We start from the raw sequence: 24,007 nt of genomic DNA, 5'->3' as shown, positions 1-24,007 counted from the left end.
GTGTGTGTTAGAGAGAGAGAGAGAGAGAGAGAGAGAGAGAGAGAATAATTAAGGGGATGCTTACAATTTCAGAAACAGTCCATTGTTATAATTATTACAGTTGGTTAAATGCATGGCAGCAGATAAGCAGACATTGTGCTTGAGGAGTTAAGGGTTCAACATCAGTATCCCAGATAGCAAGAAAAGAAAGAGCTATTGGGCCTGGCTTTGGTCTTTGAAACCTTAAAGCATTTCTCAGTGACATACTTTCCACAAAAATACCACACCTACTCCATAAAAGATATACCTCCTAATCTTTTCAAGTAGAGCTACTCCCTAGGCATTCAAATATATGAGTCTATATGGGCCTTTCTTATGCAAACTCCTTACCACATAACCCTTCTTGGCCTTGATTAGGTTTTCAACTATATCATAATGTGAAACTTTATTTATTCAAACTTCAAAAGCCTTCATAGTCTCTAACAGTCTCAACAGTGTTTAAAAGTCCGAAGTTGAAAGTCTCTTCTGAGACTTATGACAATCATTTTAACTGCAAGTCACGATAATTAAAATAAAAAGACATATTTAATACTTCTAAAATACAATGATACAGAGGATATATTACTATTACAAATGGAATGAAAGGGAGTATAATAAGGAAATAGTAAACCAAAGCAAGACCAAACAACATCAGGGCAAACTCTAATTTTTTTTTTCATGACCGATGTCAAAGTTCCTTTCAGATCTCCAACTCCTTTCACTTTTGTTGACTGGAACAAATATCTCTTGGGTTGCTTCCACATTCAGTTTACAGCTTTTCTTGGCTGATATTCCATGACTCTGGTCTCTCCTGTGAACTCATCCAAACCCTAGGGGTCTCCAATGAATTCCAGGCTTTAATTTCATGGCTTTACACAATGGTCTGTCTGGCTGCCATGAATAATGCAGACACACATCTAGACTCAGTGACTTTCTTTAAGGGGAGGGCCTCTTTCTTGTATCCTTGACTCTGAAGGCAGAACCATATGGCCAAAACTGACAAATTCTGCTGCTTGATGAGACAGGAGTTGTTCTCCTTATTCAAATATATTTTCCAGGCTTTCTATTGTAGATACTTTCCTTCACTGCTTAAAATTTTCTTCATTTCCTCTTAACTTGTTAGAAGCTTAGATCAGAGGGATTTTTCCCTGAGGTCACCACTCCCTTAACTCAATTTCATATCAGGCTTTTCTTCAAATTTGTGTCTCTTTGATCATTGAACCTAGCTCAATTATACCCCTGGTGCTTTTTCTCCTCAAACTGCACATTTTGTATTTTTACTTGCTGAGCTTGCTTCTTTTCATTTTAGATCGGCATAACAATGAACACTCATTACCACAAAGCAGTCAAGTAGTAGACTGTCTTGAAATCTCTACTAATGTCTTTAATGCCAAACTCTTCAATTTATCTTCAAACAATTTGTTTTTGGTCATGAGCAAATAGTGGCCACAGTCTTAGCAAGATATTTTCAAGAATGGTTTGGAGACCACTTACCAATATTCTTTCCTTTGGAAACTTCTTGAACTGGCCAAGACAGTTTAAATTGCTCTCCGCACTGGCTTCAGTGCCTCACTAGTTTGTACCATTTAGCCAATCTTAAAGAATTAAATTGTTCCTATGTTTTTTTGTTTTTGTTTTTGTTTTTTCATTAGTAAATTAACATCACACTTCTCTGTGATAAGAGTGGCATTGGGTCTATTCATTATTGTATTGGTATTTGACAACAGAAACAATTTTCACCAGCTTTATTAACATGGCACACTCAGCTACCAAACCTTTAATGATGAGAGAAATGGCAAGTGTCTGCATTTATATTAAAATGTTCCAATATCACTCTTAGGCTAGCTACAAAAGGACTGTATTAGATAATCCCCAAGAGCAACAGCCTACTCATCCTTTAAAATCTGGTGGCAATAAATGGGTTCTACCAGAGAGTCACTAAAATGAGCATTTAGAATCTACAATGAGGTGACAGCACAGAGATAAAGGGTGCTTACAGCCTCAGATGTGAGATGTACACATGCTCTTAGAGAGCCTATATCTATTAGCAGTAGCCTAGTATGGTATGAGAATTAACAAAGAGTTCCTTTTAGATTCATACAGATGTATCTGTAATCTAAGATCACCAGAACAAAGTGTATGTATCCCACAAAATAAATGTGTAGTAACTTTAACCTGTCCTATTTAGAATTCTATACGTTGTATCTGTTTATACTCAAAACAGTTCATTTCTGATTAAGATATCTCTAGAATTGAGGCTATGAATATTTTTTTTTCTTCACCCATTCTACTTGCATATTCTGGAAGGCAATGTTCTCACTAGCCCATGCATTCTAAATTCTATATTCTACAAAGTGATTTATTAGATTTGTGTTTCCACATTATGCAGGACTACCTGTTAAAGCAAGTACAATGAACGATGTTCTAATATTTTAGATGCCAGTTTGGGGAAACAACACTAGCTTCTTAGCTGTGAATACACTAGTCATTTCCAAGTACTAACTCAGGGCCATTAAGAGGCTATTATTTTACTGTGAAGACCATTAAAAAGAATTATTGGCATCAATGATACTTACCTACCAATACAGCAGGAAGGTTACACAGCCAACAGAAGCCCAAACACATAGCCACACTTAAAACAATGCAGTGCTTGTAATTTATAAGAATAAAGCCTATGGGTAGTAGCATGATTTGCAGCTTCACTCCACTCTCTCAGTTATAGCACTAGGAGTATACTATCAGCTAGATAAAAATCACTTTCACTTTTATAAGTTAAGTATTATGCAGATGATCTTGATCTTGAAGATATACACAAAATATTAACTACTCAAAATATAGGGAATATGGTTTTCAGGGAAGTTATAACAAATGGGGTCTCTAAACAACCACAAGACTACTTAAGAATGCAAAATCTGTTACATATCTACTGATTTTCTTAAAGGTTGTGGAAAATGACAGGGAATATTTACCATTAAACAGATAAGTGGATTCCAGCATGAATCAATGTAGTGGGCACATATTTAAAAAGATATGGAGTTAGACAAATGAGGGAATGTCAAAACAATAATAAGGACAACAAAGATCATTGCTTAACCTGTTTCGTCAGAGTTGGTGATGGGATTTGTAGTGATGGAGGTGAAGGTAGTCTTTGCGCTGTCCTTGGCAGTGACAGATTTCTGCTTATTTTTCATAGCTTCCAGTGCTTTGAGCTTCTTGGCATGTTTCATGCCTTTGTAATGAGCCGCAGCCTGGCTCTACAAAGGAGAACACAATGAACCACACAATCAGGCTAATTTCTAAACTGGCATTCTCTGCATTACTGAAAATACAGACTCTCTTTCAATAATGGGTGCCATTCACATTAATACTGGCCAAGGCTTTCTATAGAATGATGTTAAAAAAGCAATGGGATTCAAAATCTAAGAGTCAGAAGGAAGAAATATCCACTTGCTTCACTTAATAGGCTGAATATTAACACATCAACATTTTCGTTTTAGAGTGTGTGGAAAGTATACAGGTAAGTATTTATACTGACATTGCCTTTACTCTACCACTAGAGATACTGGGCTCCAGAGAACAATTAACAAAGGCTCTAACAAAGAATGATTCCCCTCTGTTCATAAAATATGGTTTCTCTTCCTGCGAAATGACTAATTAGCATTCACTGTCTACAAGGACTCATATAACTTAGGGTATGTGCACTCATCAGATTGACCTAGAAAACTCAAATGAAAAGGCAAGACAAAAATTCAAATGGATATGGAGAAGCAGTGTGATTTCCTGATTCTTCCTTTCCTTTTTCTTCCTACCAGAACTTCCTCAGAGAGCTCAATGTGATATTTCTCTCCAATATAATCAGATCCAGAAAGTTCGGAATGTTAAATACCTAAGGAGATAGATGCAGTTCTTTTGTGGGTAGTTCCTGAAATTCTGTTTGAAGGGCAATTTGTATTTTCTGAGGATACTGTTTATTACAGGGGCAGGGGACATTGTTGAGACAATACCCCTACCACTACCACCACTGCAGAACTCAGGCTAGTCTAAAACTTAAGACATACCTGTTTCTGCCTCTCCAGTGCTGGAATTTATAGATCTGCACCATTTTCCTGACATATTTACTTAACACTGTTTTTGAGACATTTTTGAGAGATATTAATGTAGATATCAAGTCATTGGTTATGAAATATTTATAAATGTTCAGTGAGTAAAACTGCAAAATCACTTAACTTTGCAGCTAGTGCTGGAATGAAAAATGAATAAACAAGAGACACATTTAAAAAACAAAATCTCAATGAAGGATTATATTTCTGTTGGGTTATCCATTGTTGTCGATTAATATTCAAGCTAAATATTTTATTTTACTAATAAAATGGAAATGATTTCATTATGCCAGTTAAAGCAGGCAGGACAATTAATTATAACACATTTTAAAAAACAAATACTCCACACCTTCATTTGCATCATTCTGATGAGATGTTCCCAAAAGACTAGGTACCTTTATTGAAGGAAGCATGGATAAAGAAATTATATATTAGGAGCAGTTTGAACAGAAAGCACTTGCCTGCACTAGTACACATATCAAACAACACAGAACATCAGAAAACATAGCATGATTCCAACAGAATGGTCAGATATTCTGTAGTTAACTGTGAAATCAGTAACTCATTGCATTGTACTGATCCTAATGCAGGAAGCCACTCTGACACAATATTCTGTTTTGTTTATCCTTCCTATTTCTATTTTTCAATTTGCCAGGATAAACTGAAAGTGAAACATGGACTATAGTCAATTGAATTCAGATGGGACCTGGACGTATTCTTCAGGTCACTACTGTATAATATTCATTAAAACATAGCAACTTCCCAATGGTGATTGACAGGAATGTATTTTAAAATATGTATTTAAAATTTGAATTTTGCTGCAAGGAGTCCCACAGTTAGAGATGAGGCCACAAACTTCACTTCTGCAACTGAGCAGACTGTTACAGCCAGGAACCCAGTAAGATCACTTGAGACTTGGTCCACCAGGGCCCCACCTGCATCCAGGAGCAGAGCAGCACCACAGCCATCTGTGCAACTATCCTGCCAGGGGATATCTGCCCTGTAGGAAGTCCCACATTTAGAAGTAGTCCAACCTTTAGAGGTGAGGCTACAATCATTGCTCCTGTGGCTGAGCAAATAGGTGAAATCAGAAACTCAGGAATACCTGAGTATAAGATGATTTGGGATACAGTCTGCCAGGGACCCACCTAGACCCAGGAGCTGGGCAGCACCACAACCATCTGTGCACCTATGTTACTAGGGGACATCTGCTCTGCAGGGAGTCCCACAGTTAGAGGTGAAACCACCATCTTTACTCCTTGGACAGAGTGGGCTGTTGGGGGGGGGAGGGAAGGAGAGCTGAAGATGGGACAAAGGAGAGGCTGAGAGTGAAGAGGTAAGAGAGATAAGAGTGAGAGGTGGGGCTGAGCAACCTTCTTCATGTAAGCCAGGCCTACCTGGCTGTTGCCAGGTAACTGTTGGCAGGGGCATACCTAACTGTTGCCAGGTAACTGTCTGGTGGAGCTTAAACAGAACACTAAAAGTAAAAGCAATGAATGCAGGGAACATCCATGTGTAAGATCACTTGGGACTCTTTCTGCCAGGATCCCACCTGCACCCAAGAGCTGGATAGCATCACAGCACTCTGTGACAGAGAGTCGGTTGCCCTGGGGTACTGACACAGGCTTGCAGGCACACAGGAGGAACAAGCCCAGCCAGAGACAGCAGGACCAACTAACATCAGAGATAACTAGATGGCAAAGTTCCTGAAGAGAACACCAATAGCTTACGCTCTAAGATCAAGAATTGATAAATGGGACCTAATAAAACTACAAAGTTTCTGTAAGGCCAAGGATACTGTCAAAAGGACAAAACATCAACCAATAGATTGGGAAAGGATCTTCACCAACCCTAAATCCCACAGAGGGCTAATATCTAATATATACAAAGAACTCAAGAAGGTAGAACCCAGAGAACCAAATAACCCCATTAAAAAGTGGGGTACTGAGCTAAACAAAGAATTTTCACTTGAAGAACTTTGGAGGGCTGAGAAACATCTTAAGAAATGTTCAGCATCATTAAACATCAGGGAAATGCAAATCAAAACAACCCTGAGATTTCACCTCACACCAATCAGAATGGCTAAGGTCAAAAACTCAGGAGACAGCAGGTGTTGGCAAGGATGTCCAGAAAGAGGAACACTCCTCCACTGCTGGTGGGATTGCAAGATGGTGCAACCACTTTGGAAATCAGTCTGGCAGTTCCTCAGAAAACTAGGTATGACACTTCCTGAGGACCCTGTTATACCACTCCTGGGCATATACCCAGAGGATTCTTCAGCATGCAATAAGGACACATGCTCCACTATGTTCATAGCAGCCCTATTTGTAGTAGCCAGAAGCTGGAAAGAACCCAGGTGTCCTTCAATGGAAGAATGGATACAAAAATTATTGTATATTTACACAATGGAGTACTATTCAGCCATTAGAAACAATGAATTCATGAAATTCTTAGACAAATGGATGGAGCTGGAGAACATCATACTAAGTGAGGTAACCCAATCTCAAAAGATCAATCATGGTATGCACTCACTGATAAGTGGATATTAGCCTAGAAACTTTGAGTACCGAAGACATAATCTACATATTAAATGATGTCCAAAAAGAATGGAGGATTGGCCCCTGGTTCTGGAAAGACTCAGTGCAAAGGTATAAGGAATTCCAGAACAAGGAAGTGGGAAGGGGTAGAGAGAGGAACAGGGGGAGGGAAGAGGGCTTATGGGACTTGTGAGGAGTGGGGACCCAGAAAAGGGGAAATCATTTGAAATGTAAATAAAAAATATATCAATAAATAAAAAAATTAAAAAATTATAAAGATTTGTTCTTGAGTCCCTCAATTTCTACTTCTACTACATAGTGGTGTTGATTCTAGAGGACTTAATTAACTTTTACAGATAAATGATACTCATATTTCTAATTTAAAAAATCAAAATATGATTCATTTTGGGGCATTCTAGTTGCAACTGCTCTAGCAAAAGGCAACTGAGAATGCTATGTTTATTTTCTATAGTTTAATAGTTATTGCCTATGTTGTGGTATATGCTTGGTGTTCCAACTTAGATTGGAACAAACAATAAAACTAGCCATTTAATAAATAAAGGCTATTCATTTGAGATATCTTTGACAATTTGATTCTTTATTATCCTCAAAGATGAGATAATACAACATTTTTACAAAACAAAACAATATCTTCTTAAAAAAGAAAAACAGAGGGGAAATGGTGTCTCCGTGCATATAATTTGAATTATACATACATACATACATATATATATATATATATATATATATATATATATATATATATATATATTAAGGCATATATATTTTTAAGAAAATTTTAAAATTTGGATGCCAAGAAAATCTTGCTAAATGTATATGGCTTCCTATTACTAGGCATGCCCGTGCCTATATAAGAGGGAAGAATTCACTTATTGGCAGTGCTGTTGTCCTTAAGATAGATTAGTAATGTTTCTTAGATATACATGAGGTTATATTTCCTAATACGATCTTTATAGCCTCTGCATAAAAATACTCTTGATTTTCATAGATGGCTCTTCTGAAGGAAGAACTAGATATGTTATTTATAATCAATAGGTGGTTATAGAAACACCTGGGCTCAGCTCAGTTAGCAGAGCTGACAATGATATTAAATGTATTTCAACCTATAAATAATACTTTTAATCCTTTTACAATTAGCTTGTATGTTGCAAAATTTGTCCTCTATTAGAAACCTATGGCATGCTTAATTTTAATACACCATCAAGATCTTTGTTTTCACTATTATAAAACAATGCCCTAACCACCTTTCCTTATCTCCAGCTCCCCATTTAGGGGTTGATCCATGTGGCCTTATGCCCTATCATTTTTGACAAATGGATATAACTCGCTATGCAAAATTTGGAAAAAAGATTTCTTTTCACTTCTCTACATTCAAGAGAAGCCTCTAAATGTAGTCAATCATTGTTCACAAGTTTTTATATCAAGGGATTGCCATGGTTAAATGGCGGGACTTGTTAACCAATACATGGAATGGTCCAGACCCTGTTTTATTATGGAGAAGATGTTCTATTTATATTTTCTCTCAAAAAGAAGATGGAGCCTGATGGCTGCCAAAAAGATTGATATGGTAGGTAAATAGAGACCCTAAATCAGCTGGTAAGTATGACTAATTCAATAATGTTCTTAAGGCTACTTCTCCCATATTGGGAAGGTAGGCTGCTTTCCTCTAGCCATTAATTTACAAGCCAGGTTTTATTCCTGAGCTACTAATTTACAACCAAATTAAATTCCATGGGCCCTCCAGAGAAACAGTCCACGCAGTTCTTCTCTTTAATCTCTTATTTTGTGTTTCAAGCAGATATCTTTCAGATACAACACTCTTAAGGTGGGCTGCTACAGCAATGGCTTCCAGGACTCGAAGTTGGGTGGCTATGAAAGCCAGCCAGTTCATATTCACAGGACATTTACTTTACCAGTGGATCTCCACAGATGGAGCTGCATAGAACCGGATCTATGCATGTTTGTTAATTAACAAACATGGGCATCAATTTGAGGTGCGAGGCGAGGCACTGCAAAGGAAAAGGAAATGTCCTGCTTCCGAGTTTCCCTGAAAAGCACACCTGGCTCCATAGGGGTTGACATTGAAAGATTGTCCTTAAATTATTAAGGCAGTCTATTTCCCCTCCCCTAAAAAAGATGTCAATTAATATTTAAGAGGGTTGAGGCCAATGCTTTCCCTCACTGGTCAACGCCCATCGTCCTTTGACGAATATAGTTATCCACTGGTTTTTCTTAAAATTAAAAAAAAGGGAGGAATTGTGGCCTCTCCATGCCCACTGCTCTCAAGAATAGGAGGAATTGTGACTTCCTCCTGCCCATTGCTCTCAAGAATAGCAGCCAGCAACCTGACCACCCACCTCCTAAAGAACAAGAAGAACTGGTTTCTAGCCTTCAGGGGAGGTACTTGGTCTGCCTTTCTTGCCTTTCTTTCTTGGGAGAGAGGCATGATTAAAGATGGAGACTTGAACCAAAAGCCATGTGTTTTTGTGTCTCTCCATGTGTTTTCTCATGCAGCCTGTTCCTTACCCATCTCTCCTTCCACCGTTAAAATGTGTGAGCTGGACTCTACAAAAATCAGAAATGAAAAGGGAGCTATAACAACAGCAACTGAGGAAATTCAAAAAATCATCAGATCCTACAAAAGCCTGCACTCAATGCAACTGGGGAATCTTGATGAAATGGACAATTTCTTAGACAGATACCAAATACCAAAATTAAGTCAGGATCAAATAGATCATCTAAACTGACCCATAACCCCTAAAGAAATAGAAGAGGTCATAGAAAACCTTCCAACTAAAAAAAGCATAGGACCAGAAGGTTTTAGTGCAGAATTCTATCAGACCTTCAAAGAACACCTAACACCAATACTCTTCAAACTATTTCACAAAACATAAACAGAAGGAACACCACCCAGTCTGTTCTATGAACCCACAATGATGCTGCTATCAAAACCACACAAAGATCTAACCAAGGATGAGAACTTCAGACAAATTTCCCTCATGACTATTTATGCAAAAATACTTAATATAATTTTTGCAAACAGAATCCAAGAACACATCAAAGCGATCATTCACCATAATCAAGTAGGTTTCATCCCAGGGATGCATGGATGGTTCAATATAAGTAAATCCATCAATGTAATCCTCTACATAAACAAACTAAAAACATGGACATTTCATTAGATGCTGAAAAGCCATTTGACAAAATTCAGCATCCTTTCATGTTAAAAGTCTGGAAAGAACAGGAATTCAAGGCCCATACCTAAACAGAGTAAGAGGAATATATAGCAAACCAGTAGCCAATATACAACTAAATGGAGCAAAACTTTAAGCAATCAGATGAAAATCAGGGACTAGACAAGGCTACCCTCTCTCTCTCCATATTTATTTAATATGGTACTTGAGGTTCTAGCTAGCGCAATTAAAAAACAAAAGCTCAAACGGATACAAATTGGAAAGAAAGAAGTTAAATTATCACTATTTGCAGATAAAATGATAGTATACTTAAGCAACCCAAAAAACTCTAGCAGAGAACACCTACAGCTGAAATACAACTTCAGCAAAGTGGCTGGATATAAAGTAAACTCAAGTCAGTAGACTTCCTATACTCAAAGGATAAACAGACTGAAAAAAAAATTTAGGGAAACAACATCTTTCACAATAGTCATAAACAATATAAAGTATCTTGATGTGACTCTAACCAAACAAGTGAAAGAGCTGTATGACAGGATTTTCAAACCTCTGAAGAAAGAAATCGATGAACACCTCAGAAGACAAAGATTTCCCATGCTCATGGATTGGTAGATTTAATATAGTAAAAAATGGCCATCTTGCCAAAAATAATCTACAGATTCGTTGAAATCCCCATCAAAGTCCCAACTCAATTCTTCATAGAGTAAGAAAGAGCAACTCTCAAATTCATCTGAAATAACAAAATAACCAGGGAAAACTAAAACTGTTCTCAACAGTAAAAGAACTTCTGGGGGAATCAGTATTCTGGACTTCCAGCAGTACTACAGAGCAATTGTATTAAAAACTGCATGGTATTGGTAAAGTGACAGGCAGGTAGATCAATGGAATAGAATTGAAGTCCCAGAAATGAACACCTATGGTCACTTGATCTTTGACAATGGAGCTAAAACCATCCAGTGGGGGGAAAATAGCCTTTTGAACAAATGGTCCTTGTTCAACTGGAGATGAGAATGCAGAAGAATGTGAATTGATCCATTCTTATCTCCTTGTACTAATCTCATGTCCAAGTGGATCAAGGAACTCCACATAAAACCAGATACACTGAAACCTAACAGAAAAGAAACTGGGGAAGAGTTTTGAGCACATGGGCACAGGTGAACCATTCCTGAAGAGAACACCAATAGCTCATGCTCTAGGATCAAGATGGAACCTCATAATATTACAAAGTTTCTATAAAGCAAAGGAGACTGTGAATAGGACATAAAAGCAACAAACAAATTGGGAAAAGATCTTTACCAACCCTACATATGACAGTGGGCTAATATCCAATATGTACAAAAAACTCAAGATGTTAGACACCAGAGAGCCAAATAAACCTATTAAAAATGGGCTACAGAGCTAAACAAAGAATTTTCACCGAGGATTATCAAATGGGTAAGAAGCACCTAAAGAAATGTTCAACATCATTAGTCATCAGGGAAATGCAAATCAAAACAACCCTGAGATTTCACCTCATACCAGTCAAAATGACCAATACCTCAGAAGACAGCAGGTGCTGTCAAGGATGTGGAGAAAGAGGAACACTCCTCTGCTGCTGGTAGGATTACAAGCTGATATAACCACTCTGGAAATAAGGCTGTCCCATTAAAAAATAAATTTCCTCAGAAAACTTTGCATAATACTACTGGAGGACCCTGATATACCACTCCTGGGCATATACTTAGAGGACTCCCCAGCATGTAATAAGGTCACATGCTCCACTCTGTTCATAGAACTCCTATTTATAATATCCAAAAGCTGGAAAGAAGCCGGATGTCCCTCAATGGAGGAATGGACACAGTAAATGTTCTATATTTACACATTGGAATACTATTCGGCTATTAAAAACAATGAATTAATGAAATTCTTAGGCAAATGTGTGGACTGGAAAATATCATCCTAAGTCAGGTAAACCAATCACAAAAGAATACACATGGTATGCACTCACTGATCAGTAGATATTAGCCCAGAAGCTTAGAATACCCAAGACACAATTCATATATCTAATGATTCCCAAGAAGAAGGAAAAACAAAGTATTGATACTCTGGTCCTTCTTAGAAGGGGTAGCATACTACCCACAGAAGGAGTTTAGAGACAAAGTGTGGAACAGAGACTGAAGGATAGGACATCCAGAGACTACCCCACCTAATGATTCATTTCATACACAATTACAAAACCCAGACACTATTGTCAATGCCCACAAATACTTGCTGACTGGAACTGGATATATCTGAAACCTGGGAGGCTCTGCAATTGCATGACAAATACAAAGGGGGACACTCTCAGCAAGCCATTGAACTAAGCCCAGGATTCACAATGTGGGAGCTAGAGTAGTAAGGACCCAAGGAGCCAAAGGAGTTTGCAACTTCATAGGAGGAACTAGGATAATAGTCCCCCAGTACTCCCAAAGCTCCCAGGGACAAAAAAATCAACAAGACTGTATACATGGTGTTTTCCATGGCTCCAGATGCATAGGCAGAAGAGGATGGCCTTGGTAGACATCAAAGTAAGGAAAGTCCCCTGGTCCTGGAAAGGCTAGATGAGAGGTATTGGGGAATACCAGCATAGGGAATTGGGAGGGGGTTGATTGGGAAACAAGGTAAGGGGAAATGGTTTATGGGACTTTTAGGGGGACCAGGAAAGGGGAAAATCATTTGAAATGCAAATAAAGTATATATCTAATAAAAAGGAAAAAACCAAAAAAGAATAAAATTTGATTTTAATTAAACAATGCTGTTATCTTCACATATGTATTCAAAATATGCCTATGATTGCAACTTTAAGATAAGTTCACTCGTAGGCTAGGTTGACCTTGCCTCATACTTGGGTTGTTCTTGCTTCAAGGTTTTCAATATTGAGTTACCTGTGTGTTCCATTCATGCTGCATATTAAAAGATCCTGTAAAAATGTACATTTTCAGTGGATTATAGAAGATTTTATATAATACACCATCCTCTTGATGAATGAGTTTACTTCTGAAAAATAATCTTTAATACAAGAAAATCTCTGCAGCAGAATACACACATTCTATAAAGAAAGAAAGTCCTCCTTTGCAGGTGTAGAAAGCCTGATGTTCTCCAGTGACTCAGGAAGGATTGGAAATGCATAGGTGACAGAGTGCACAGGAGTTGGGAGGTTCTTGATTGACATTTATAATATGTGGAGATTGAAAATAAAAACAATTAAAATAAATACTTACACTCATTCTCACCCAGTGATACCCATGAAGGACCATGTCAATCACCTTGGTTACTGATTACCTAAGTTTTCCAACTAAGTATTTAAAGTGAAAAAAAAAAATGAGGAGCTTTGGTGGTGCACACTTTTAATCCCAGCACTTGGGTGGCAGAGGCAGGTGGATTTCTGAGTTCAAGGCTAGCCTGGTCTACAGAGTGAGTTCCAGGACAGCCAGGGCTACACAGAGAAACCCTGTCATGAAAAAACAAAACATAAATAAATAAACAAATAAATAAATTTGTAAATGAATGAATGAATAAACAAACAAATAAATAAATAAATAAACAAAGTGGAAAAATGCCAGGAGCCAAGCTGACCTTACTTTATGTTTAGAATCCATTTTAAAGATAAGCTTAGGTTTTAACTTCTCCTCAGCTACAGACCCTGGAGAAATTGGGTGGTCAATGGTCACTGTGCCCTGCCAGAAGAAGAAAAGGTCTTACATCTGCCAGAAATTCACCTTGGCAGAATGTCCAGGCTATGTGGAAAATCCCACTTGCCCTGCTCCTTCCCCTGCCTGTATAAGTTCCCTGAGAAAATAGTTTTCGGGGCCTTGAACAAAGTTGGTCTTGGACTCGTTCTTCATGTCTCCTGTCTCTATTTCTCTGCCCTTCTCTCCTACAGGCCGGAGCAGAATACCCCCCACAGGTGGGAGCAGAAAAAAAAAAAAAAAAGAACCAACTTTAAAAAAAAAAAAGAACCAACTGTAAGAAAGGTGTCAAATACTGTGGGGAGTCTAGAATGTGCAAAATTTGAGATAAATGGACTACAATGGTGGAGTAAGTATAGTTCAATTGAGATAATTTTGACTATAGTTACTTGATAACTATAGCAAAATCATGCATACAGAAGCCAATAAAGCAGAACTATACTCTAATAGCTGACTGTAAAAGAAGTAAATGTTATCACAGTGATTGTATCATAAAAATCAATGCATGGATGTGAATATTGAGCTAGCATATGGCATCATGGAGCTTAACAGATATCATCCCAGAGGCATGCCCTACATAAGAGGACGGTGCTATTCTAAACCCTGCCTCTCAGTGCTATTGCAGGCTTCCTCGTCTGCAGATTTTATCATTCATATTTCAAGCTGTCTTTTAGCTTATATAGACCCAAGGTTCCAACGTGCGTACAATTAACTTTTATGTGGCTAACACTTGAGAAGGGAGTTGTCTAATAAAACATACACCAAAAGCTTACTCATGTAAATAAGACACATCCATCTGAATCTCTAGCATCCTGGGAGGTTTAATTAATGACATTTCATTTTGTACTTCTACAATTTGCTTTTTATACATTTATTTTTTTATAAATTTAACTTGACTTCCCAAAAGTTAAGATTTTTAAATGTAATCTATGTACCTGGTTACCATAAACAATCAATATTCTGAGGCTCTTATGGTCTTGGGTGTTTTGTGATGTCATGAACTTGCATCCTCCTGAGCACTGGTTAGGAGATTGGTACAGTGTATATTTTTGGTGTTCAGAGTAGGATTCTGGAATTAGAAACTATGAGGAGAAAAGTCTACTGCACTGATAGTTCGATATTAGTAAACTTCATGGTTTACTAATATTTGGGCTGACTCCACTCTCATAATCAGTTCCTTTAGGAAATAAAGAACTGAAACAGCAGATCTGGTAACTGTTTCAAAGAATGGGATCTGAATGGGTCCTGGGTAGGCGTGTGACATTTTGAACTGTCTAAAGGATTACTGTCCAGTGGAGGCTTCTTGGCAAAGAACAAATATATATCATTTTATTCCCCTTTAAGAGCTATTCCAAAGTGGAATCTGAACAAATTCTGAACAAAAATCATCCCTGAGGAAATCTTTGTTAAAGGAACGTAAATCCTACCTGAAAATGTAGATAATCATTGTGGTACTTCTATCTACTTCCAACTGTAAGACATTTTTTGCAATAGCCTCCACACTTGAGGGTGCCTACAGTTTTTCTGTCTATACATCTCTCTGTGTGAATCTCAATTCATTCAGCAGTTAGGTATGAAGAAGTGTTGGAGCAGTTAAGAGCACTTGCTGCTCTTACAGAGGACACAGGTTCCCTGTACCCACACCAGGGGGTTCATCTGCCTGTAACTGCAGTTCCAAGGGATTTGAGATCTTCTGCCTTGTGGAGTTCATATAAACAGTATACATATTTGGGCACACACAAACACACACACACACACACACACACAAATAAAAATATGTATATCTTGAACATTCATATATAGGACCAAAAAGGATGTCAATATGAGGTCCTGGTTACAACTACCAGGATTTGAGTGTAATACAAGCATTTTCAGATAATTCTAAAGAATACTAACATATTTGACATACTCATCTTCAGAATTTCCTCCAGGAAATTATTCTGGTAATAATACTGCTGGGTCTCAGAGACCAATCCCCCAACAATGAGTCCTTGTTTTTTTTGCTCCTTCTGCTCCCAGTCCAGGGAGAAGCTTGCTTTTAGATATTGGTATCTGACTAAAGCATTTCTTATAGTTCATCACAAGAGTCACAGAGTTCTTTTCTTTTTATTCTTCCTTGCTCTTATCAAAGAAAGGGACTTAAATTAGCAATGCCCATATCCTCCAGGAAGGTTTTGACCTATAATCTATTCAGAGAGTTTAGGCTAATAAACCACCTGAACAATAAGATGTTTGTTTGTTTGCTTGTTTCTTTGTTTTCCCTGTATTTCATCACTTCATCATCCCATAAATCATTACAGCCTTCCCAAACCCAAACTCCAACACATTTCCACAATTTGGGAAGATATCCAAATTTTAGCTGCTGAGAACCTAGAGCCTTATTGTATTACTATATATGAACATAATAAGTTTATGTGCATGTTTCACATCCAGTTTATTCATGGTGTGCTTATTCCACAGACACATATTAGCAAATTCTCAAAGATTTGTGATACAAAGTATGAGGTTTTAATCGCTAATGTAAAACTATTTAAATATTAAACAGTTCTATCAATAAATACATGCAGTGTGTTTGGTTTGCAAACACATGGCTGCTTAGTACCCTGGAACTTCCCATTTGTTTTGGTGTTAGAGCGATAGACATATTGTGATAATGCACTTATCAAATTAGTTTCTTAAGCTACACAGATTATGGGCACAAGACCCTCTCCAAGCACTTTTCCTACCAACTTCATCCTGTCTGAACTTTCTTTTGTGGCTTGTTCAGCGCAATACAACTATGTCCAATATTAACTTTTTTTTTTTTTACAGAAAATTTCTCATAAGCTGCTAATGTCTATAATGCCTATATAAAATTGGCTAAGTATATGATTAAAATCAAATGCTTTATGGGTAGAGACTTACATGGTAGGAACAATGTATGTATGAAAATCAGTCAATCAAAATAAAAAAATTACTGAAATCAGGCCTCTTAGTGACTGACTCTTCTCTCTCTTCCATAAAAGGAAGAACAAACAGTATACAGAACCCTTGGAGATCTTAACTCACATGATCACCACCAAAGTAGACAATGTCACCAGACCATCACTTTGCTTCAAATAAAGTTTGTCTTGCTTCTTCTGAAAATCTGTGAGTCTGGTTTTCAACACTTTTGAAAAGAATTCAATAACTTGAAAACATTAGATGGGATGTCAGACCAATGGGGATAAAAGTATGAATCAGCATGAACCATTATCAGAAACATAATTTCTAACTGGGTCCTAGGGAATATGACTTGTAATCTCACCTGCCTGGGAGGCTAAGACAGGATAATGTGAAGTTTAAATCCTGCCTGTATAGAGTGAGTTCAAGAACAACCTATAGAGATCTCCAGAGTATAAGATCTCTTGGGACACGGCCCACCAGGGCTCCACCTACACCCAGGAGCTGGGCAGCACCACAGTCATCTGTGCACCTACCCTGCTAGGGGAAACTGCCCTGCAGGGAGGCCTGCAGTTAGAGGAAGTCCCCCTTTTAGGGGCGAGGCACTGCCATCTTTGCTCCTGTGACTGAATAGACAGGTGCAGACAGGTATGCAGGGATCACTCGAATAGAAGATTGCTTGGGACACAGTCTTCCAGGGCCCAACCTGCACCCAGGTACTGGGCAGCTCTCCCACAGCCGTCTGTATACCTATTCTGCTAGGGGATATCTGTTCTGCATTGAGTCCCACAGTTAGAGGTGGGGTCAAAATCTTCACTCTGCCTCTGAGGAGGCTGCTGCAACTAGGAACTCAGAGAACACCAAAGTGTAAGATCACTTGGGACTCAGTATGCGAGGGCCCCACCTGATCCAGGAGCTGGGCAGCCCCACAGCAATCTGTGTAAGGGGAAAGTTGAACACCCAGGGGTGCTGAGACAGGCTTGCAGGCACACAGGAGTGACAAGCACCAGACAGTGACAGCAGGACCAACTAACACCAGAAATAACCAGATGGCAAAAAGCAAATGTAGAAACATTACTAACAGAAATCAAGGCAACATGGCACAATCCTCCAACAACAGCAAGTGCTAGATTCTGAAAACACCAGAAAAGCAAGATTTGGATTTAAAATCACAGCTTATGATGCTGAGGGAGGCTGACATGGAGGGCTTCAAGAAGGACTTATATAACTCCCTTAAAGAAATACAGGGGAACACAAGTAAACAGGAAGAAGCCATTAAAGAACTAAAGGAAAACACATCAAAACAGGTGACAAAATTGAACAAAATCATCCAGGATCTAAAAAGGGAGGTAGAAACAATAAAGAAATCACAAATGAAAACAACATTGGACATAGAAAACCTAGGAAAAAAGTCAGGATTCACGGATGCAAGCATCAACAACAGAATACAAGAGATAGAAGAGTGAATCTCAGATGCAGAAGATACCATAGAAAGCATTCATACAACAGTCAAAGAAAATGCAAAATACAAAAAGCTCCTGACCCAAAACATCCAGGAAATTCAGGACAAAATGAGAAGACCAAACCTAAGGATTATAGGTATAGAAGAGAGTAAAGATTTCCACCATAAAGGGCCAGTAAATGTCTTCAACAAAAATATAAAAGTAAACTTCCCTAACCTAAAGAAAGAGATGCCCATGAACATAAAAGAAGCCTACAGAACTCCAAATAGATTTAACCAGAAAATAATTCCTCCTATCACATAATAATTAAAAATACCAAATGTACTAAAAAAAAAAGAAAGAATATTAAGAGCAGTAAGGGAAAATAGTTAAGTAACATATAAAGGTAGATCTATCAGAATTTTACCAGACATCTCACCAGAGACTATGAAAGCCAGAAGATTCTGGGCAGATGTCATATAGATGCTAAAGGAACACAAATGCCAAGCCAGGCTGCTAAAACCATCAGATCTCTGAATTACCATAGTTGGAGAAACCAACGTATTTCATGACAAAAACAAATTTGCACAATATATTTCTGTAAATCCAGCCCTTCAAAGGATAATGAATGGAAAATACCAACAAAAAGAGGGAAACTATAGATTAGAAAAAGCAAGAAATCTATCTTCTTTCAGCAAACCCACAAGAAGATAACCACACAAACATAAAAATTGGATACATAAACAGGACCCAGAATTTTGATGCATAGAGGAAACACATCTTAGTGTCAAAGACAAACACTACCTCAGAGTTAAAGGCTGCAAAACAGTTTTCCAACCAAATGGTTCCAGTAAACAAGATGGAGTAGACATTCTAACATACAATAAAATAGACTTTCAACCAAAATTCACCAAAAAAGACACAGAAGGACATTTATACTCATCAAAGGAAAACTCTAATAGGAAGAACTCTCAATTCAGAACATCTTTGCCCCAAATACAAGGGCATCCTCATTCATAAGGGAAACTTTACTAAAGCTTAAAGCACACATCCCACCCCACACAATAATTCTGGATGACATCAATACTCCACTCTCTTCAATTGACAGATCAGAGAAACACAAACTAAACAGAGACACAGTGAAACTAGCAGAAGTTTTGGACCAAATGGATGTAATAGATATCTATAGAACATATCATTCTAAATCAAAAGAATATACCTTCTTCTTAGCACCTCATTGTATCTCCTCCAAAAGTGATCATTTAATTGGTCACAAAAGAGATCTCAACAGATATTAGAAGATTGAACTGATCCCGTGTCTCCTATCAGATCACTATGGAGTAAGGGTGCTCTTCAAAAGAAACGAAAACAACAGAAAGCTCTAATACGCAAGGAATTTAAACAATGCTCTATTCAATGATACCTTGGTCAAGGAAGAAATAAGGGAAGAAATCAAAGCCTTTTTAGATTTTAATGAACATGAAGGCACAACATACCCAAATTAATGGTCCACAATGAAAACAGTTCTAAGAGGAAAACTCATAACTCTGAGTGCCTACAAAAAGAAGTGGTAGAGAGCATACCCAAGCAGCTTAACAGCACACCTGAACGCTTTAGAACAGAAAGAAACTAATACACCCAAGAGGAGTAGAAGATAGGAAATCATCAAATTCACGTCTGAAATCAACTAAGTAGAAACAAAAAGAATTATACAAAGAATCAACATCAGGAGGTAGTTCTTTGAGAAAATCAACAAGATAGATAAACCTTTAGCCACACTAACCAGAGAGCACAGAGACAGTATCTGATTAACAAAATCAGAAGTAAAAAGGGAGAAATAATAACAGAAAATGAGGAAATTAAAAAAATCAACAGATTCTAGTCAAAATACCAACTCAATTCTTCATAGAGTTAAAAAGAGCAATTCTCAAATTCATCTGGAATAATAAAAAACCTAGGATAGCTAAAACTATTCTCAACAATAAAAGAATTTCTGGGGGAATCAGTATCCCTGATCTCCAGCAGTACTACAGAGAAATAGTGTTAAAACTGCATGTTATTGGTACAGCAATAGGCTAGTGGATCAATGGAATAGTATTGAAGACTCAGAAATGAACCCACACATCCCTGGTCATTTGATCTTTGACAAAGGAGCTACATCCAGAGAGAAAAAGATAGCCTTTTCAACAATGGTGCTGGTTCAACTGGAAGTCAGCATGCAGAAGAATGCAAATTCATCCATCATCATCTCCTTATACTAATCTCAAGTCCTAGTGGATTAAGGACCTCCACATAAAGCCAGATACACTGAAACTAATAGAAAAGAAACTGGGGAAGAGCTTTGAACATATGGGCACAGTCGAATATTTCATGAACAGAACACCAAAAGCTTGTGCTCTAAGATCAAGAACTGGCAAATGGAATCACATAATATTACAAAGTTACTGTAAGGCAAAAGACACTGTCAATAGAACAAAATAGCAACCAATAAATTGTTAATAGATCTTTACCAACTCTAAATCTGACAGAGGGCTAATATTCAACATATATTAAAAACTCAAGAAAGTAGACCCAAATAATCCTATTAAAAAATGGGCTACAGAGCTAAACAAAGAAATTTCACCTGAGGAATATTGAATGAGTGAGAAACACCTAAAGAAATGTTCAACAGCCTTAGTCATCAGGAAAATGCAAACCAAAACAACCCTGAGATTTCACCTCACACCAGTCAGAATGGCTAAGATCAAAAATTCAGGAGACAGCAGGTGCTGTCAAGGATATGGAGAAAGAGGAACACTCCACCACTGTTGGTAAGATTGCAAACTGGTATAACTACTCTGGAAATCAGTCTGATGGTTCTTCAGAAAACTAGGCATGATACTACTGGAGTACCCTGTTTACCACTCCTGGGCATATACCCAGAGGATTTCTCAGCATGTAATAAGGGAACTTGCTCCACTATGTTCATAGCAGCTCTATTTGTAATAGCCAGAATTTGGAAAAAGCCCAGATGTCACTCAACAAAGGAATGGATACAGAAATTGTGGTATATTTACACTGTGGAATACTGCTCAGCTATTAAAAATGATGAATTCATGAAATTCTTAGGCAAATTGTTGGAAGTAGAAAATATCATGCTAGGTTATATAACCCAATCACAAAAGAACATAAATGTTATGTACTCACTGATAAGTGGATATTAGCCCAGAAGCTCTGAATACCCAAGGAATAATTCACATATCAAATGATGCCCACGAAGAAGGAAGGAAAGGCCCCTGGTCCTGGACAGGCTCAATGCAACAGTGTAGGGGAATACCAGGAGAGAGATTGGAGAATGAGGGAGGGAAGCAGACTCATGAGTCTTTTGGGAAAGTGGTATCCAGGAATGGGGAAATCATTTGAAATGTAAATAAAGAATATATCTAATTAAACAAATAAATTAAAAAAGCAAGCGTACATTTTTTTTTAAAAAAGGCCTAACTATCAACCTAGGTAACTTAGTTAGATACTATCTCAAGAATGAAATGAGAAAGGACTACTGAGGATATAGCTCAGTGCTAGAGTGCTTGCCCAGTATATACAAAAATGCATGTTCAAACTCTAGCACTGCCAAAAGCAAAAATAAAAATAAAAATAAAAATAAAAATAAAAATAACTATGCATCCTTGTCTAAAATTCTAGTCCTCAGAAGGTCGAGGCATGAGGATAAGGAATTCAAGGCTGGCATGGGATATGTGAGCCAAGTAAAAAAGACAGAGATAGAGCAAAACTAAATCCTAAGGACAAGTGGAAAGTTCCCACTTTCCCACATCTGTGACTGTTTTTACAGTTGTTAGTTATATTGTACTATCAATACCTATATATAGGTCTCTAGAAAATTTTATCCAGGAGAGATAAACAGAAAACATGGAGTTAACATGGAAAACTTCCATTCTAGATGATTAAGTTATTGTCTTCTAAGATGTTGTTTTCTGAGTTTCTTCTTTTTCTTTTCTGATATTACCTTTCCTGTTTAAGGCAGTTCTTGTTCCAGAGTGAACTCTGACACCATTACTTTTACCTATTCAGTATGTTCTATTGTTACTCAATGGTCTGATTTGTGGCAGTTAAAGAAGCATGATATGTTATGTTGCAGTAATAAATAATAATAGCTATATAGAATGATGATGATAATGAGGAGGAGGGGGGAGTTGTTAGATGGTAAATACAAAAAAAAAAAAACCACACACACACACAAAAATGTCAGGCCTGCATTTTCTCTGCTGCTTAATTTAATATACTATTTGAAGAAATTTAAAGGTAAAATGTTTTGCAGTTTTACAGACTTTCCTACCTCTATAAGTTTTCACATGCAACATAGAAAAATCTATTAGATTGAAAATTTAAGCCCTTAGTGGCATCTTACATACAGAATATTAATGAATCGTGTCTTATGATTGTATAGTTAAAAATTCATGTAGCAGACTCTACTACTAATGAATTTTAACTGGTGGTATGTACGAACATAGAAACCACAACACAGTGGTATACTTAAGTATGTTGAGTTCATGTAATATTGTTTTTATTCTTTTGTAGTCTCTGGTACAGAAATGAATAGTAACCATGGGAACAACATGTGTTGGATGAGAGGGTCTAAAAAATCAACAGAAACGGCAGAATTATGCCTTATTGTCATAGACACATGAGAAACTTTTACAACCAAAGTAAATACTTTGTTGTCTTTGCTGCATCGTTGGAAAAATCTGTATAGATGGATTCATTTATTTTATAAATATTGTCGTGATTTGTAAGAATGAAGCAACTAATAATTTTATTTTTCTAACTTGTACAATAGAATACTTATTTGAATGAGAGAAGGTAAATGTAGACTCTTTTCCTATTTCTACCTATGGAGAAAACCCTAGCATCTCAGCATGTGAAGCTTACACTGCTGTATATTTAAGGAATAATGCTACAGATTTGACTAGCTACAGGGAATAATGCTGGGTTTGGAAAAATGGTACTTAAGATCAATTCTGTCTGATTTGGACTGTATTCTTATGTCTCTAGAAAGTGTTAATTATAAAGATAGAATTGTAAATGTTCCAAGTTTGTGAAGAATGGAGAAAAATCACCTGGTCTAAATATTGAGTCAATACACTGGATACTTTTCCAACACTTTGCTCATAGTGTGAATGTCACCTCCATTTTTATAGTCTGGAGACAAATGAGAGATGGTATATCTAATTATGTCCCAGGGTCAAACTGCCATAGGCTGTTGTGCTCTGGGATTATAGTAACTCTAAGTAGTCTTTGACTTTGTTCTGTGCCCTGGTTACAATATCTATCTCCAAAAAGAAAAATCACTCTCACTGAAGATAAATAAGCAGCAGGCCTTTATTTCATTCTCTAAAGAAAAATTCTACAGGAAGAAATATTTTTCAACCTCTTATGACTAGTATTCTCTTACCTGAAGTCTATTTATTACAAAATGAGATGTCATCTGCTCTCAAGTTACCACAAAGGATTAAGTATCTATTACAGCCACAGCCTGAATCCCACCATAGAAAGTAAGCCTCAAAATGGTGCTTACTGTGTCCTTAGAATGTACTAGCCATCTCTAAACACTTGCCTTCTAAATGCATGTTGAATTAATATCTCATTTTGATTTTTAAATGAACATATGCTCATGGTGTCTTGATGGCTTTTGCATGTGAGCAGGGTTCTACTAAATTCTCTGCTTCTGTTTGGCATTGTGTTCTGACTGCTGAAAACACTTCAGGGGAATTTTATGGCACTTAATGCAGGCAAAGCATCTGGCACAAACACTGTGCCAGCTTATCATGAACCACAAATTGTGCTACTTATGAGCACTCATTTTGCATAGAAGGTTGTCAAGGGATGATTTCAAGAGTATTTGCTCTTAAAATTTTTTTATTGCATAACAGTTTAGGTTATTCCAGGAAATGCTTTGGATAATTGCAGTAGTGACTTTACAATTTTAAGGGTTATACAGAACATCAAGTTCTTTCAAATAGGCATAAATTTTTGATACTTGGAACTTTTGTTATAGGAAATTTCATATATTAA

General features: G+C 37.3%; 1 protein-coding gene across 1 annotated transcript in view; it reads right to left on the bottom strand.

The window, feature by feature from the left end:
- The window catches only part of Znf385d (zinc finger protein 385D), a 293,774-nt gene that overhangs the window by 105,862 nt on the left and 163,905 nt on the right, over positions 1 to 24,007 (bottom strand). The window contains exon 4 of the mRNA XM_052190333.1: positions 3,113 to 3,272. Coding sequence (XP_052046293.1) covers positions 3,113 to 3,272 — 160 coding nt within the window. The remainder of the gene's footprint in view (positions 1 to 3,112; positions 3,273 to 24,007) is intronic.

This window comes from Apodemus sylvaticus, chromosome 8 (assembly GCF_947179515.1).
Source record: "Apodemus sylvaticus chromosome 8, mApoSyl1.1, whole genome shotgun sequence".
Taxonomy (NCBI): Eukaryota; Metazoa; Chordata; class Mammalia; order Rodentia; family Muridae; genus Apodemus; species Apodemus sylvaticus.
This window is presented reverse-complemented; position numbering and strand designations above follow the sequence as displayed.